This window comes from Anolis carolinensis, chromosome 5 (assembly GCF_035594765.1).
Source record: "Anolis carolinensis isolate JA03-04 chromosome 5, rAnoCar3.1.pri, whole genome shotgun sequence".
Classification (NCBI taxonomy): Eukaryota; Metazoa; Chordata; class Lepidosauria; order Squamata; family Dactyloidae; genus Anolis; species Anolis carolinensis.
Window position 1 is genome coordinate 67596476 of NC_085845.1, and position 19260 is coordinate 67615735.

The 19260-nt window shown below is 39.7% G+C and overlaps 1 protein-coding gene across 2 annotated transcripts; it reads left to right on the forward strand.

Annotated features, from left to right (window-relative positions):
* The first annotated feature begins 261 nt into the window (after positions 1-261).
* tlr3 (toll like receptor 3) lies at positions 262-13721 on the forward strand. Of its 2 annotated transcripts, XM_003221602.4 has the most exons (5): positions 262-599; positions 3446-3890; positions 6544-6735; positions 9468-11281; positions 12857-13721. In XM_003221602.4, the coding sequence occupies exons 2-5, from the start codon at positions 3450-3452 to the stop codon at positions 13083-13085; spliced, it is 2676 nt and encodes an 891-aa protein (XP_003221650.3). In that variant the 5' UTR covers positions 262-599; positions 3446-3449; the 3' UTR covers positions 13086-13721. The 2 variants fall into 2 exon arrangements, with proteins under 2 accessions (XP_003221650.3, XP_008109961.2); XM_008111754.3 differs by lacking the exon at positions 9468-11281 and having other exon boundaries at positions 271-599; positions 12857-13026.
* The last annotated feature ends 5539 nt before the right edge of the window (positions 13722-19260 follow it).

Here is a 19260-nt window from a genome sequence, read left to right on the forward strand (position 1 = left end):
ACTAGAACTCCAACATTCCATAGCACTGGAATGTTGGCAGAGAAAACTTGAAGACCCTTGGAAAACTACAACTCCCAATATTGCATAGTATTGGAATGTTGGTAAAGAAGGCTAGAAGACCCTGTAAAACTACAACTCCCAACATGACAGCACTGGAATGTTGGCAGAGGCGACTTGAAGATCCTGTAAAACTAGAACTCCCATTGGCAATTGAAGTGGGGCCAAACTGCATCAAGTCTACAGTTAGCTTCCCAGATCAGACAGGATCTGAAGCTTTCCTTTAGGCTTTCATTTTCGTCCATCAACTGGGGATCAACGGAGAGGATCAACACCCAGGGAGCAAAACAAAAGGAAGAGGAAGTGATCCAGAGGAAGTTCGGGATCGTCTCTGAAGCCCGAGAGACGTAAGAGGGAGAGGTGGCTGTCTGTTTCTTTCCTGGTGCCCTCCCTGCTTTGCCAAGGCGGGCGCCCAGCCCCTCTGCTGCCTTCTCCAGCCAAAGCCTCTCCATTCTGCTCATTTCAGCCAGACTTGGTTGCAACAGAAAGTTTGCAAAGAGCAGCGTCGGAGAAAAGGGATCACACCAGCTGGATCACCCGCTGTGAGTAGAATAGCTTTGCAGCTTTAGTGACGCCAATATTTTAGGGGCGATTGGGGAAGAGACGGTTGAGACGACACGCTTTTGAGACTTAACAGAGCCCTTCCTCCCTTTGGTGGTCCTGCAAGGCTTCTTTGTACAGTTGACGTGCCTTTTTGAGCTCTGGTTCAGAAAGGACTTGAAGGCGCACGGTAATAACAGTAAAAAATAAATAAATCCAACACATCGGTTTCGTTTCGACTAGTCCCGTTGCAGAAGATCAGGGTAGAAAGAGAGGTGAAAGCAAACCAAGCTGAGTGGGGAGAAGGAATAACCTTCGCTCTAACACTAATAATCCTTTGTGACTTGGCTGGGTCAAAACTTTTTGGACTTTGGACTTTCAGGTAGAAAGATTCCAAGGGAGATCTGGTGTTGCACAACGAAATCGAAAGCAAGGAACAGCACCCCCAGAAAATGTATTGCTGATATAAAAATGTAACAATAAAACTATGGTGGTGAGGAGGAAGTTGTTGCCTATGTAATTGTAATAGTATTTTGTTGTATTTTAACTTTTAATATTAATGGCACAAATATTTAATTGTTTCTTTGATTTTCATATTCATGTGTATTCATAAACACAAATCTAAAAATCAAAGAAACAATTACATATTTGTGTCAATAAAAAGGTAAAGGTTTCCCCTGACGTTATTAATATACAGTAGAGTCTCACTTATCCAAGCCTCGCTTACCCAAGCTTCTGGTTTATCCAAACCATTTTTGTAGACAATGTTTTCAATATATCATGATATTTTGGTGCTAAATTTGTAAATACAGTAATTACAACATAACATTACTGCGTATTGAACTACTTTTTCTGTCAAATTTGTTGTATAACATGATGTTTTGGTGCTTAATTTGTAAAATCATAACCTAATTTGATGTTTAATAGGCTTTTCCTTAATCCCTCCTTATTATCCAAGATATTCGCTTATCCAAGCTTCTGCCGGCTCGTTTAGCTTGGATAAGTGAGACTCTACTGTATAAGTAAAAATACAATAAAATACTATTGCAATTACATAGGCAAGGGATTTGAATCTGCAAATCGTGTGTGTATGCACAAACACAAGAGCCCCCAGTGGAGCAGCATATTAAACCGCTGAGCTGCTGAATTTGCTGACCAAAAGGTCAGTGGCTTGAATCCAGGGAGCGGAGTGAGTTCCTGCTGTCAGCTCTAGCTTCTGCCAACCTAGCAGTTTGAAAACATGCAAATGTGAGTAGATCAATAGGTACCGCTCCGGCGGGAAGGTAACTGTGTTCCATGGAGTCATGTTGGCCTCATGACCTAGGAGGTAACTACGGACAACGCTGGCTCTTCAGCTTAGAAATAGAGATGAACACCAACCCCCAGAGTCTGACATGACTAGACTTAACTTCAGGGGAAAAATTTTACATTTACCTATGCACAAACTCACACATTGTTTTAAAATTCTGTTGTATTGCGTCATACCATTGTTGGCCACCATGAGTCTCTATAAGAAAGGTGGGATAAAAATGATCACGGTATCCTTCTAGAACGCCTGGTGGGAATGGGTCTTGGAGGTATTGTTCTACAATGGCTGCGGTCCTTCCTGGAGGGCTGTTCCCAAAAGGTGTTGTTGAGGAACACCTGCTTGACCCCACAGCCATTGTCCTGTGGGGTCCCTCAGGGTACAATACTGTCTCCCATGTTGTTTAACATCTACACCAGTGGTTCTCAACCTGGGGTCCCCAGATGATTTTGGCCTACAACTTCCAGAAATCCCAGCCAGTTTACCAGCTGTTAGGATTTCTGGGAGTTGAAGGCCAAAAATATATGGGGACCCCAGGTTGAGAACCACTGATCTACATGAAGCCGCTGGGAGAGATCATCCGGAGTTTTGGAGTTCAATGTCATCTGTACACAGATGATATCCAACTCTATCACTCCTTCCCGCCTCTGCTAAGGAGGCTGTTCAGGGCTGCTCAGGTGCTTGGCAGCTGTGATGGTCTGGATGAGGGCAAACTAGTTGAAATTGAATCCAGAAAAGACAGAGGTACCCCTGGTCAGTCACAAGGCCGAACAGGGTATAGGGTTACAGCTTGTGTTGGACAGGGTTAAACCCCCCCCCCCCCTCAAGACATAGGTTCGCAGAATGGGAGTTCTCCTGGACTCATCGCTGAGCCTGGAACCCCAGGTTTCGGTGGTTGCTGGGGGAGCATTCGTACAATTAAATCTTTCCCATTTTGTCGTCTTGGAGGCTTGTCCTTGGTTCCGGCCATCTCCCTGCTGAAGAGCTTAGTTCATAAACTTCCCCCCTTTTTGATGAATCGCTGGCATTTTTGATTTTTAAAAGCAGTACGCATTAATCTACTCACATTTTTTGCTTTCGAATCTCTAGGTAGGCGAAAGCTGGGCTAAAGGTCAGGAGCTCACCCTGACCCGGGCTTCGAACTGCCAACCTTTTGACTGGCAAGATTTACTGCAGCTGGTGGTTAACCTACTATGCTGAAGTCAGCTTACAGTTTATTATCTCAGAAACCTCTCTCTGTGTGTTTTGGTACCTACTTCCTAAAGGCAAATATTTTTACTCACATCTGTTTAATACAAGTGGGTTTTTAGGCGGTTGAGGGTAGGAAGATATGTTTTTTCTCAAATTTTCTGTTCTCATTAATATTATATTGTGAATATTATTATATTGATATACTTTTATTCCTGTCTTTAATCCTGTTTTAATACTGTAATTTGTTCATTTAGGTTTCAATATTATTATCTTACATTATTATTTGTACCTATCATTGATGTTTTGAGTTGCCTTCTTATATTTATGTGAAGTTTGAACTTTCTTATTCAGAAAAATGAAGATGATTTCTCTTGGCTGGATATGCATGCCTTTTACCCTTTTGGCCATCTGTGTTGATGGTGGATCAGCCGCAAGTGCTTGCAAAATCACAGAGGAGAAGGCAGACTGCAGCCATTTAAAGCTGGTGCAAATCCCCTCCGATCTCCCCAGCAATATCACAGCTTTGGATATTTCTCACAACCAGCTCAGAACTCTGCCGCCTGCAAACCTAACCAAGTATGGCCAGCTCATCTACTTAGACGTAGGATTCAACACCATCTCTAAACTGCAGTCACCGCTGTGCTTGACTTTGCCTTTGTTAAAAGTTTTGAATCTGGAACATAATCAGTTGCATGCCTTTCCAGACAAAGCTTTTACCTCCTGTGACAATCTGAGGGAGCTTAATTTGGGATCCAACATACTGGATGTAAAAAATGAACCTTTCAAATATCTGAAGGTAAGAGATCGTGTTTGCTTTTTGTTTTGTAGGTGAGAATCATTGGTGTCATCCCTTGACGTAGATTTTGCATCACAAAGCGATTTATTTATTTATTTTTATTTACAGTATTTATATTCCGCCCTTCTCACCCCGAAGGGGACTCAGGGCGGATCACATTATACACATATAGGGCAAAGATTCAATGCCCATATACACATAGAACCGAGACAGAGACAGATGCAGAGGCAATTTAACCTTCTCCTGAGGGGATGTTCGATTCTGGCCACGGGGGGAGCAGCTGCTTCATCATCCACTCTGACCACACTTCCTCATTCCAACGTTGTAAATTAGTTAAATTTGCCTCCCCACTTTTTATAAGTGGTACCTTATCTCCTACTTGATAGATGCAACTATCTTTCGGGTTGCTAGGTTAGCAACGAGCAGGGGCTATTTTTTATTTTTAATTGACGGGTGCTCACCCCCGCCACTGGCTGGCCTCGAACTCATGACCTCATGGTCAGAGTGATTTATTGCAGCAGGCTGCTCACCAGCCTGCGCCACAGCCCGGCCCCCTCATCCAGGGCAGGATCCTCTGTGCCATTTCTGTCCGTCAACTCCTTTTTTCCTGTCCATTTGAGATCTGTTTTTATTGCCAGGCAGCATGCGTTTGATCAGAAGATTGTGTATTTGTTAGCTTTTTGCTTGCTTGTGTATGTTCCTAACATTTCGCTTTGCTGAAGAATGGTGGTCAGAAATCTAAGTTCATCATAACTGTTGTTTAGAATACAAGTTTGGGCTGTTTGCTTTGTTCTCATTCTTCTGCCACAAATTATGCCACAGTCTTCTGTAGAATGAGAATAAACAGTGATGAGAACAACAATGAAAAACTTAAAATGATTTTCACAGAATAAAAGGAAGAGCAAAAACGTTCAGAAAGTCAGAAGCAAATACAGTGCAGTGTGTCTTTGGTTTCAACTGGGACCCACTGTGGGTTCCAAAATCAATAGATATTCAAGTCCCATTATATGCGATTTGGATATTTGGGTTTGCGGGGGGGGGGGGGGGTGTATGGATTTATGTCGTGAATGGTTGAATCTGTGGGTACAAAAAGCCGATTGTGCTGTCAGGGCCTCCAAAAAGAGCATTAAAATGTGATAGAAAGGAGATATGCAATAACCCAGTATTTGGGTTGCTGTGAGTTTTCTGGGCTGTATGCAAAGCACCTGATGAACCAACCTGGACATAGCATATTATCTGAGAACACAGAAATTCTGGACCACTCTAACAACTACCAGGTCAGACTACACAGAGAAGCCATTGAAATCCACAAGCATGTGGACAAATTCAACAGAAAGGAAGAATCCGTGAAAATGAACAAAATCTGGCTTACCAGTATTATTAAAAAGCTCTAAAATCAGAACAGTAAATAAAGAACAACAACCAGAAACGGGGATTTCAGACAAGAATCATTCAGGGCCAGCTAACACCTCCCAACAAAGAGAGCAACCAGCCAGGCTTTGAAACTACAAGGCTATTCAATACTAATCAAGGTGGCCAATTGCAACATTCACATGTGCCTCAAGCACATGTGTCTCCCATCCTGGACATTCTACAGATATTTAAACCTCACTTACCTAGTTTCTAACAGACCCCTCAACCTTTGAGGATGCCTGCCATAATGTGGGCAAAACATCAGGGGAGAATGCTTCTGGAACATGGCCATCAGCCCAGAAAACTCACAGCAATCCAGTGATTCCAGCCATGAAAGTTTTTGACAACACATAGTCCAGTATTTGTCTTTGTATTTTTAATTTATCTGCACAAGCATCCACTGGGAATAGATAGTTAAGAATGGGCACAAGCAAATCAATGGGTGACAGTATATAGTGAACTATGGCCTATAGATTGCATGGGCTCCTGGAATCTCATTTTGTGGCCCTCAATCTCGCCGAGACTCCCATAACCTTGACCCCATTAAAAACACACATTTCAGTTCAAATGTGTCCTTTAATAGACACAAAAAGCTGTAACTCAAGTCTCTTTCCTTTCCCCATTCTCCAAATCCTGGAAAAATGAAGAGAATCAGACTTTTAAATGTTGAAAATCAAACCTGGAAGTGATGTTGGAGCGTAAATCTATATATGTGTCTGTGAAATCCACAAATGCCTTTGTCCACCTCTGGCATATGCTCCCATTTTCTGTGAAATATGCCACACTTTCTTAGGAGTGGAAAAAATCTTACCAGGTGTTCTCTTTTGTCAGGCTTATTATTATTTGGTACATTTGTCAACATAATTATAATCAATATTCGTATAGTACAAGTAGTAATGTTAGCTATTGTATAGTATAATTTACTATTAACTAATTAGTTGCAATGGTTTTAAGAATGATTATTTACACTTAGGGCCCTTCCAGACAGGCCCTGTATCCCAGAATCTGATCCCAAGTTTTTCGTTTATCCCTGGGATCGGATCCTGGGATATAGGGCCTGTCTGGAAGGACCCTTAGAAACTACGTATAATAGTGGTGTTTTCCTTTAACTGACCAAATCTGATATAATCTGAAAGGCTTTGCTAACCCATTCCAATAACTGTGTACTGCTGTACTTTTAAGATTCAGCTTACAACGCATATACAGTACTTTGTTACCTTTTCCTGACTTTTTTTCTTAGAATTTGCAGTTCCTGGATGTTTCTCATAATGGACTAAAGTCTATAAAATTGGGATCTGAGCAACAGTTAGAGAGTCTACAAGAGCTTATGGTATCTCAGAATAAAATTACTGAATTAAAGAAAGAAGACCTGTACTTTCTTAGTAATTCTTCATTAAACAAGCTGGACTTGTCAACAAACCCTCTAAAAGAGGTAAGCAGTATTCAGCCAGGTTAGCAGTCCTGGTAAATGGACATTGTTTTATTTGAATTGACAGTACACATGCTATAATATTGTCCTGTGTAATGAAGTCCTTTGTAGATGAAGACAATATTAACAGAGCTGTCATGTCATTTTCTGTATGACTGGAAGCTTGACTGAATACCATTTTATTTTAAAGGCAACACTGCTTTCACAGAACCACAGTTATACAGTAGAGTCTTACTTATCCAACACTCGCTTATCCAACGTTCTGGATTATCCAATGCATTTTTGTAGTCAATGTTTTCAATACATCGTGATATTTTGGTGCTAAATTCGTAAATACAGTAATTACCACATAGCATTACTGTGTATTGAACTACTTTTTCTGTCAAATTTGTTGTATAAGTTTTGGTGCTTAATTTGTAAAATCATAACCTAATTTGATGTTTAATTGGCTTTTCCTTAATCTCTCCTTATTATCCAACATATTCGCTTATCCAACATTCTGCTGGCCCGTTTACGTTGGATAAGTGAGACTCTACTGTATGTGACTATGTAGGAGGTACAGTATAGCCCTCATATTTGTGGAACTGTTATCTGTGGTTTCACTTACCAATGTCTTTAAAAAAATGTACACTCTAGGTCATCAATTCTTAAAGTGTGCTCCATGGAGCCCTTGGGGTTCTGCAAAGCATGCTGAGGGGCTCTGTGCTTCTCTCCTCCTGCTCCAAGGGTGCGTGGTGCTGCTGCCATGCTGCTTCTCTTCCCCTTTCCTCCTCCTCCTTCTTTGAGATCCAGGCTCTCCCCAAGGCTCTGCGTATGGCGGTGGCCCGGAGGGGAAACCTGTGGGCGGTGGCCCTGCTACCACCAGTTCTAGGCAGGAGAGCTGTGTCATGATACTATAGCTGCCGAGGGGCATATTTTAGAGGCCCAGGGCCCACCACTCTTCCTTACCTCACCGAGACATGCCTGGACCTAGTCGCTGGGAATGCCTTGCAAAGTCCAGCCTGGATTGCAAAGCCTTGCTCCTCCTCGTCCTCTTCCTGGGAATGGAAGGGCTTGCTCCTGTTGTTGTTGTTGTTGTTGTTACAAATGCTGGAGTCTTCCACTGAAATACTGTTAAGTTTTTATTGGTTAAAATTGTTCCTCATTTTAAATACTGCATAATAATAATACACTGTAATACCAACTTTATTTTTCTAACCCACTTCCACTCCCCGAAGAGACTCAGGGCAGCTCACATGGAGACAAGCCCAAAAACACAAGTTAAAACACAGAACAATCATTTAAAAACACTATAACTACATAAAACAATAAAAACACATCGACAGAATTAAAACCAGGACAATAATAATAACTAAACATTCAGAGGGTAAAATCGTGTAGAACTCTGAATAGGGCTCCTAGGAGGTATTGTATAGTACTTTTCTTCTTTCACACTACAAACAAGATATGTTGAAGTGTTCATAGGAATGTGTTCACTGTTTTTTTCAGTTAGTTTACACACTCTCCATCCATCTGCCTGTGGCCCGGCCCATCTGTCAAATTTTAAAATGCAGTGCAGCTCCTGGGTCAAAAAGTTTTTCATGCCTGATACATTATATATAATATATAAAAACTTCTTGGGACTCCACAAAAAACTTTTTCTTCCAAAAGGGCTCTGCGGCTTTACATGTTTGAGAACCCTTTACTAGGTTCTCACAATTCTATGGTGTACCTCCACTGAATGTTGGCTACAGACTCGTACTGGAGGACCTAGAAATATTAGGGAGTTACTCATTTGAATGTGGTCCACTATTATCAGAAATAAGCATGTTTGTATTGTATCCCCCACAGAGATAGGGATCATACTGTTCTTGATGAATGTACATTTCTAGGTAATTTTTTTTCATGTTAGGAGTGACTTGAAAAACTGCAAGTCATTTCTGGTTTGAGAGAATTGGCCGTCTGCAAGGACATTGCCCAGGGAACTCGATGTTTGATATTTTACCACCCTATGGGAGACTTCTCTCATGTCCTTGCATGACGAGCTGGAGCTGACAGAGGGCGCTTCCCCCCTCTCCCCAGATTTGAATCGCCAACCTGTTAGTCAGCAGTCCTGCAGGCACAAGAGTTTAACCCATTGCGCCACCAGGAGCTCCAATTTCTAGGTAATGTTATCATCAGGTTCTACATCTAACCCTAGGAAATCACACAGGTTGTCATTTGCTAAACCTGAATATTCTTTCATGTCCCATCGGCCTCTTAGGCCACAGACCTTTCCCTTAACCGCGGACCCTGATATTTGAAGGGCATAAGAACATGCTACCTTGAGGAGCTTCTGTCAGCTTTCATGTGTCTGGATCCAACCCATTCTCTTATTGCACATAAGGCAGACTGGTGTAGCAGTTTTTATAATGCTTCACCATTGCTTCAGGTGATGACTTGAGTTGCAGTGCCCCAGTCACTGGCATTACAATGACTTAGAGAAGTCTTCCCCAAGATGGTGCCCTTCTATGGTTACACTAATTTTGCTTGCTAGAAATGACAGGACTTGTAACCCATTACAATTGAAAGTTAATGAGTTGGGGTAAGTTGCTGTAGAGAATGGGCTAATATGAATAATGTCATTCCCATTATCCTCCAGTCTGTAAAATTACTAGATCCACTCCCACAAACCTGTTGTTCTCTACCTAAGAATACCAAGAAGCACTTGCTATGTACAGGAGCAACAGTTAAAAATATTTTCTTTGGCTTTCTAGTTTTACTCAGACTGTTTCCGTGCTATTGGAAATATATATGGTCTTGTCATGAACAATATCCCACTGGGTCAAGATGGTGTAACGAAACTTTCTTCAGAATTGTCTGGAACAAGAATTCAGAATCTCTCAATGAGGCAGGTGCAGCTTTCACGGATTTCCAGCTCAACCTTCAGTGGAATGCATAATACCAACCTCACCATTTTAGATCTCTCGGATAATGACTTATCTGTGATTGAAAATGACTCTCTTGTCTATTTTACACAGTTAGAGAATTTGAATCTAATGAATAATAATATTACACATCTGTTTCCTCACTCCTTATACGGGCTCTCCAATGTGAATTATTTAAATTTGGAAAATGCTCATGTCAGAAAAATTGACTCTGCTTTGCAATGGCTGAAACATTTAGAGGATCTTATATTGGACAGTAATAAATTTCTAGAGATTACCTCAAACACCTTTAAAGGTTTAGACAACTTAAAAAACTTGAGTTTAAGCCTGTGTAGTATAAGCTCAGTAACAAGTACAACATTTTCATCACTTGCTAATTCTTCACTGCAGTTTCTTAACCTTACAAAAAGTGGAATCACTTCCATCAAGTCTGGAGCCTTTTCATGGCTCGGGCAACTGAAATCTCTGGATTTAGGGTTGAATGGCATCAGGCAAAAACTTACAGGCCAGGAATTCCAAGGTCTTAATAAGATTGAGACTCTCTATTTATCTTACAATTATCAAGTGAATTTGACCAGTGAATCTTTCAGTGCCATTCCTAGTCTTAGAACCCTAAGGCTGAGAAGGGTACGTTGCAGTAATCTTAAATTTTCTCCCTCGCCATTCCGTAAGTTAAGTAATTTGACAATCCTGGATGTTGCTAACAATAATATTGCCAACATGGGAGATGATGTTTTTGATGGACTCCACCAGCTTGAAATACTTGATCTGCAGCATAATAATTTGGCCCGATTTTGGAAGCATGCCAACCCGGGCGGCCCCGTTCTGTTCTTAAGAGGTCTTCAAAACCTACGCCTGCTGGATCTAGAATCAAACGGCTTTGATGAGGTTCCAAATGAGGCTTTTCACGGATTACCTCTGTTAAGAAGCTTGAATCTGAGAGACAACATGTTTAACTTGCTTCCGGAGTTTGTGTTTGATGAACTGACATCGCTGAGCTTTTTGTCCCTTGAGAAGAACCTCATCACAAGTGTGGATGAACAAGTGTTCAGTAAGGTTTTCACACATCTGAAAGAAGTAAATATAGGGCTCAACCCATTTGATTGCACTTGTGACAGTATAGCTTGGTTTGTTCACTGGCTTAATAGTAGCAAAGTATATGTTCCGGGGCTGAATTCTTATCGATGTAACACTCCTCCTAAATACCATGGTAAAATGGTAGCTGAGTTTGATATCTCACCATGTGATAGTGCCCCATTTCTACTATTCTTTACTGTGAGCATATCTATACTACTGATCTTCATCTCGGTAGTCCTACTTATCCACTTTCAAGGATGGAGAATAAAGTTTTTTTGGAGTGTGACTGTTAACCGAGTCCTTGGCCAAAGAGAAATAGACAGGCCACAGCAGTGGTTTGATTATGATGCCTACATCATTCATTCCAGAAAGGATAAGAATTGGGTGTCTAAGAACTTTATTCCTCTTGAAGAAAATAATGAACCAGTAATTAGGTTTTGTTTAGAGGAGCGGGATTTTGAAGCTGGAATTTCTGAATTTGAAGCCATCGTTGATAGCATAAAAAGGAGCAGGAAGATTATATTCGTTGTAACTGAGCATCTCTTGAAAGATCCCTGGTGCAGAAGGTAAGTTGAAAACATTCCAGTAACTACTTTTTTTTTTGGGGGGGGGGGCATATCTTAACTTCAAGGTTCAAACAATTTTCACCTTATAAACTCCCATTGTTCCCTGCCAAGCAATTCAAAGTATTATGTGCAAAAGAATTTAAAATATCTGATGATTTATTATTGTGAAAAATAGAAATCTTTAGATTCAGTAGCTAAACTGTTATGAGATCTCCCTTTGCATGTTCTGAATAATGCCAATGACATTATTAGCCTTTTGTTCTGGAAAGTTCTGGGCACTAAGTTTTTACATAAGTAATTCGAACCGGAAGGTCAGGAGTTTGAATTTGTGGGGCGGGGTAAGCTCCCACAGCTTCTGCCAACCTAGCAGTTCAAAAACATGTAAATGTGAGTAGATCAATCATGCTGGCCACATGACCTAGGAGGTGTTTATGAACAACGCTGGCTCTTCGGTTTAGAAATGAAGATAAGCACCATTCCCCAGAGTTGGACTCGGCTAGATTTAATGCCAAGGGGAAACCTTTACTTGAACTTGCTTAGTGTCTTTTCAAATGCTAACAGAGATCCAAATTAAAATCCATACTTTTTGAAATCCTGAATTATATCTAAGCCGATAGAAATTGAAGTTACATTACAATAGGCCTTGGATTGTGCTCCAAAGAGCATGAATGTTTTTAGTTACAGACCAATGGGTTTTGATCACTAATGGTGTTCAGCATTTGAGCAGGCATTCTTGTAGAAGTTGTCGTTCCTGTTTGCAAGCAGGGTTTTATTTTATTTTATTCGCCCTTTCTCCCAACAGTTGATCAAAGGCAGCTTGAAACAATAGATTATCAGAAACATTAAAACAGGTTCAAAAGTCTAGTAAAATATAGTAATTATGATCAATATACTGATATTTGCCAGGCTTTTGTGAATTCCATTCATCTGTGAGTCCCTTTGCAAGTCTGCAGAGCAAACAGACACAAAGTCCTGAAATATTAGCAAGCATTTCTTTGGGATTCTCATAAGCTTTTAAACTCTTCCAAGATGAACAGTCTTAACACTGTTATTCAGGAAATAGAAGAATTATAATATTGTCCATAAATTATTAATGCTTGAATTGGGATGACATTAATATCTCATTAATATGTCATAAATTAAAATGACTTAATATTTTGTTATATAACCAAATTGGATTGGCTATGTAGCATTGTGACAACCATATTATTATGTGATTCCCCGTTTGGCTGGATATAAAGAATCTATAGTTTGAAATCAGAAATAACCCTAGATCAGGTGCTGATGGATCAGCAACAGTAAAATAAACCAAACACACAAAAAGAAAGGAATGTTGTTAGATGCAGCAGTAATAAGTCATGAAGCTAAGTCAAAATACATTATGTAAGTTTTTATTTGGTTGGTGAATCAATATATGAAAATTTTCTATATTCCATCTTTGACTCATCATGAGCCAGATGGGTCATGAATGGAGACAAAAACTTGGAGTTAAAAATGTATACGTGTAATCAAAATGTATACGTGTAATCAAAATATTAAAAATTGATCTTAGTCTCTTTGTTTTTGTTTTTTTAGGTTCAAAGTGCATCATGCCATACAGCAAGCCATTGAACAAAGTCGGGATTCCATCGTATTAATTTTTCGAGATGATATTCCAGATTACAAATTGAATCATGCACTTTGTTTGAGAAGAGCAATGTTCAAATCTTGCTGTATCTTGGAATGGCCAGTTCAGAAAGACCACGTAAATGCATTTTACCAGCAGTTAAAAATAGCACTTCAGACGAGCAGCAGGATATTATGATTTTATTGTTATTGTTATTTAAAGGATTATAGCAAACTATTTCACATTTTTAATTCTGTGGCTGAAATACTATAAAAACTATATGGTATGAAAAGATAAATTGCAATCAGTATTCCAAGTTTTTATTGCAGGTATAATGCTAAAAACATATTAAAAGGGAGGCTTATATATCAGTAGAAGGTTCAGGGTGGGAGAAAGAACTCTTGTCTGTTGGAGGCAAGTGTGAATGTTATTATTAATCACTTTGATTAGCATTGAAACAGGGGAATTCCAGACATGAAACAATCATTGGTTTTTTTTTTTTACTAATGCACATCTGTATATTTTTGTACTTTCTATTCAAATGAAGTGTTGTATATTTGAATCTATATTAATCTCAAAGTGTAGGATTTGGTTTGGAGGAATGTAGACTTTTGCCACAACTGTATATGAAATATTATGCAAAATTATGTATGTATGGGGATATGTCTATTTGGATGGTATTGAACTTTTAAACGTATGTATTTTAGTGCTGTAATTTTAAAATACCATTGGGGGGAAGAGCTAAATATAGCAAGCATTTCTAATTTTTGCATAGGTGAAAGGTTACAAAGGGAATTTTCAAAGTAAAAATAAACTGTCTTGTTTACAGAGGAACTGGTATGTGATGATTCCTTAATTACAGGAATTGGATTATCTTCATTGTGATGCTTTCATCTCATCTTTCTGATCTTCTTTTCAGTCTAAGTGACAAATTCTCCTGTCTAGTTTAAGCCATGAAAGCTGAGGAGGCTTCGAGGTGGTAATGACAGGTTTCTCCACAGGTAAATTACACTTTCCCTATTTAAAGACAAGCTAACAGATCCTCCTGTATGTCCCTCTATTCAAGTAAAACAAATAGCATGTCATCTAAAGAACCTTTCGACTAATTTCTGGGGGCTCAAGGGAAATTCTAGTTTTCTTTCTTGACAACAGGTCTCTCCAGTGCTGTATTGCAAATCTTCTTTAAAATACCATGAATATATTGAATTCATGATTTTCAAAAGCTTTCAAAAATTCAGCTATCTTAGTGAAATGTGTTATGGATACTCTAGTTAACACTTCATAAAGAATTTTTAAAATTCGAGATGGAATTATATGTGTAGAAGAAACAGTTGGCTTCACGGAGAACTAGGCTTCAATTGTATAGTGAGTGTGTCCAAAGACCTCTTTTATGTAGAGTACATTATTTTACTCTCTGCTGATGATGTAGGTGGGCAATATGAATGGCCAGACAAATACAGACTTTTGCACAGTTGTCCTTCCACATTTGAGGTTTTGACAGGCCTGATTATTCATGAATTAGATTTAAAATATTCTCTCTAGGACTCTCTAGCTCCTCCAGTATGACCCTTAAGATTAACTTCTTCCAGTCATACTGAAGAACAAAGAGATTCCTAGAAACAAAACCTTTCTAGGAATCTCAAGGTCCTCCATTAGGATTCTGGTCAACTTCCAGTGGAAGCTGGCCATACGATTTGTGCTGGAAGAGCTAGAAATTCCTAGAGAGGTGTTCTATTAGATAAAAAACAAATAGTAATTTACTCTTTCACAAGAATCTTATGTCCTTAACCGCAAGAAGGCTGGCAATACAAAGTACTCATTGTAGTAATTCATTATAAAGATCTCCAGGCTCGCTCCAAATAGTAAAATATGGAGATAGATTTTGCTATATGCAGGCCACACCTAGCTGTTTGGTAGATGAAAACATAGGCATTTGACACGAATGTAAAATTTTGTTTTTCTCACATTAAGGTGATTAGTACAGTGTTGTGTTGAGTCTAAGGACTTCATCCTACGAGCAGGATTAAAACAGGGTAAAGAGGAGGGAACCGTCTTATTCCCTTCCCTTCCATGAGATGACCAGCTATCCCATGTCCTTTTCGTGTAGATGCCCATCTTTCCCCCACTTTTCTTCCTCTGGAGTCAGGTAACACCCGACTCCTGAAGATGGGTGTAGGGCTGCATTTCCATGTGCTGTGGAAACGAAGCTCCATGGAGCCCCACCAGAGGTGACCTTACGTCATTTGATGGCCTCCGTGAGGCTCCTGAGGGATTCCATTTCCAAAGCGCATAAACATGGAGCCCTAAACCCACCCGATGAAGTCCTAATTCAACAATAGCAATTGACAAGTGAAAATCAAATAAAAAGATGCAAACTTAATTCAGATTTATATGGCTAGTGCTTTTTTTTAACCTTGTTTGCCATGCAAAATTACTCATCAGATTTACAAATGCACATTCTGTCACTGGGATGGGGAAAGTAGAACCTCAACTCTTTTGGATCACCCTTAAAGCTTTTCCTAAGTGAAAAAAAACACCAAGTGGCTCAAAGTGGTACAAATATATTGCCAGATGCATTTTCCTTTCTGTACATCTCTCTCTGCAAGACTGGCTAAATATACAGACAGTGCAAGCCAGAAGTACAAACCCAATTTTCAAGCAGACTTGAAAGCAGAGGAAGGGGGTGGGAAAACTGGAGGGAAAAACCTCATTGATGTAAGCTATTCTGGCAATGTTTTATAGAAGAAAACAGCAAAGGCTTAGGACAACTGATGAAACTGAAGGGTACAACAGTCAGGGTTGCATCTGAACTTTAAGACTAAATTAATGGCCACAAATGAACGACACAAATTGAAACAGAGTTATGAAGATGTTAACATCGCTGTTTTATCTGCAGATCTCATTATTTACTGAACTCATCCCTAGAGGGGAGAATGAATACTGATTAAGTTTTGCCCTTCTAGAGAATCACTTGTTTTTCTGCCTTCCTCACCCCAACACAGCCATGTAATGGTCAAAGGCAGCATTTTGAACCTCTAGGAGATCCTAGAAGAAGAGATCAGCATGCATTGCCCGTCAGAATACTGCCATAAAAAGATTGTGTGGCATTAAGTTGCTTTCCACCTTTATAATCCTTGCCTATAAAAACCAGTGGTAAACATAGAAACAGGTTGAAGTCAATCTCGGTTCTCTGATAAAGGTACTTAGCTAAATCATGATGATAAGGCCCACTAGGAACTATGTTTGCCAAATTGATCCCTTCAAGTGCTTTACATGCCACAATAATGTATTTACTAAGTAGGTGATTAACTCAGTTGATGCAATGTGTTTTGCATTTCAGGCTAAGGGTCCACATACTTAAATGTTCCTTTATATCAAAATATTCCTTCCCATAGAATAATATGCGGCACAGCGGGTTAAAAGAGATTTTCTATCGATAGCATGAATTTCAAAAAATGTAAGAAAGAACACAATACGTTCAAACATGTTGACTTTCTGACCTGCCTTTTGTGAGAACTATGCTTTAGTTTGCTTGTTGAACTTATTGGTATGGGTTATTTCCAGATTCAGATATGTGTACAATTCAGATTCAGATATGTGTACAATTGTCCCTCCATATCCACAGGTTCTGTATTCACAGATTCAATTATGGTTTGAAAATATTTTTCCCATTTCAGTTTCTCAGGCCCTTCCTGGTAGTCATTTGTGCTGTTTGCCATTTTATATAAAGAGAATAATTTTACTGTGCTATTGTAAATTAATAAAGGGACTTGAGCATCCATGGATTTTGTTATCCATGGATGCTCCTGGAACAAAACCCTAGAACATTGTAATTCAATTGTATTAGCAAACTTTAGGTTAAAACAACCTCTTATGAGAGATACAGAGACATACATAAATTGTATCAAAGAAAGGGATCAAGAGACAGCTTTCCAATAATGATAATGATGATGATAATTACTAGAGATAAAAAAGGAGAAACGACGTTGCGTGGCCAACTTGATGAAGGGTGATCAGGACAGGCAAAATTGGGGTAAAGTCACAGGGCCTTTTCACATTAATTTCCACCTGTTCTCCAGACTCCAATGTTGATTAGTATGGCGCATAAAATGCATGCAAGTTGGTACTGTTTATTTCACATAGACTCGGGGCCCTTCTACAGTGTCTTATAAAATCCAGATAATCTGCTTTGAACTTGATTATATGACAGTGTAGACTCATATAATCCAGTTCAAAACAGATGTAGATCATCTACTCTGATAATATGAATAATATGGCAGCATAGATTTCTAGGTCTCTCTTTACATTCATGCGACATACCTACACACTGCAGCCAACATACTAATGTGTTGCGGAAACAGTTTTGAAAACTCTTGACCGGTGGATGCTGAAGGCCTCCTACTGTATATGCAAGACCCCTTCCACACAGCTGTATAAAATCCAGATTATCTCGTTTGATAGTCTGGATTGTGTGGCAATGTTGAAGGGGCCTCAAAGGAAAGGCTATTGAAAAGATCTCTAAAGGGTAAAACAAAACTAGGAAGAAATGGAGCGCCACTAGCTTTCTTCACCCAACCTGAAACATGTTTTAACTCACAGCTCCAATCTAAAGACTGATGGCATATAGTGAAAAAGCGAAATGTATTCAAAATGATCCCAAATCATCCACTGAGGCCCCTTCTACACTGCCATACAATTCAGGGCTCTTCCCACATAGCCATATAACCCAGAATATCAAGCCAGAAAATCCCACAATATCTGCTTTGAATTGGGTTATTCGAGTCCACACTGCCATATATTTCTGTTCAAAGCAGAAAATGTGGGATTTTATTCAGCTGTGTGAAAGGGCCCCCAGATTATCAAAACAGATAATCCACATTATCTGATTTGAACTGGATTATATGAGTTTGTACTGCCAGATAATCTAGGGATTTTATATGGCAGTGTAGATGGGGTCTAAGGCTGGATCTACACTGCCCTATATCCCAGGATGTGATCCCCGATTATCTCCTTTGAACTGGGTTATATGAGTCTACACTGCCACGTAATCCAGTTCAAAGCGGATAATCTGGATTTTATATGGCACTGTAGATGGGGCCTGAGGCTGGGTCTATACTGCCCTATATCCCAGGATACGATCCCTGATTATTTGCTTTGAATAGGATTACATAAGTGTACTGCCAGATAACCTGAGATCACATAAGGATGTGTAGATCCAGCTGGAGGCACATTTCCTTCCTGCTAAGGTCCCTTCTACAGTGATATGTAAAATCCAGATTATATGCTTTGAACAGGATTTAATGGCAGTGTAGACTCACATAATCCAGTTCAAAGCAGATCATCTGGATTATCCGATTTAATCATTTGGACTATATGGCAATGTAGAAGGGCTTGAGTCTGGATTTACACTGCCCTATATCCTAGGATGCGACCCCAGATTATCCACTTTGAACTGTATTATATGTGTCTACAATGCCACATAATCCAGTTCTAAGGAGATAATCTGGCTTTTATATCGTAGTGCAGAAGTGGCCGGAGGCTGGATCTCCACTGCCCTATATCCCGGGATGGGATCCTTGATTATCTGTTTTGATTATGAGTCTGCACTGCCACATAATCTGGGATAAGAAAATACAGTAGAGTCTCAGTTATTCAAACTTCATTTATCCAATGTCTGCCTTTGAGTAGTCAATTTTTTTGTAGTAAATGTTGCAATGTTTTGGTGCTAAATTTGTAAATACAGTAATTAGTACATAACATTATTGTGTATTGAACTGCCTTTTCTGTCAGTTTGTTGTAAAACATGATGTTTTGGTGCATAATTTGTAAAATCATAATGTAATGTTATATTTAATAGGGTTTTTTCTTAATCCCTCATTACCCAACATTTTCACTTATCCAATGTTCTGCCGGCCCCTTTATCTTGGATACGTGAGATTCTACTATAATCTGAGATCACATAGGGATGTGTAGATCCAGCCTGAGACAACATTGACTTCCTACTGAGGTACCTTCTACGCTACCATATAGAATTTAGATGAGGCATAAGCAAACTTGAGGTGTTTTGGACTTCCACTATTCCTCACAGTCTCAGGAACCTTCCTTTTCCTTTTCTCAAGGAAACGGCTGAGGGGGGGGGGGGGGGAAGAAGGGGCCTGAGGCTGTGAGGAATAGTAGGAGTTGAAGTCCAAAACACCTGGAGGGAGGGGACCAAGTTTGTCCATGCCTGGCAATGCTAAGTGTGTTTGGTTCTGAGGGTAAACATTCCTCTTGAGAGAAAGAGAGGCGCTGCTTCTGCTGCTTCTCCTCCTGCCGCCCGTTGCCCAATTACTCGCCTGCGGCTGGCTCCGTTTTTGTTTGGCTTAGCAACCGC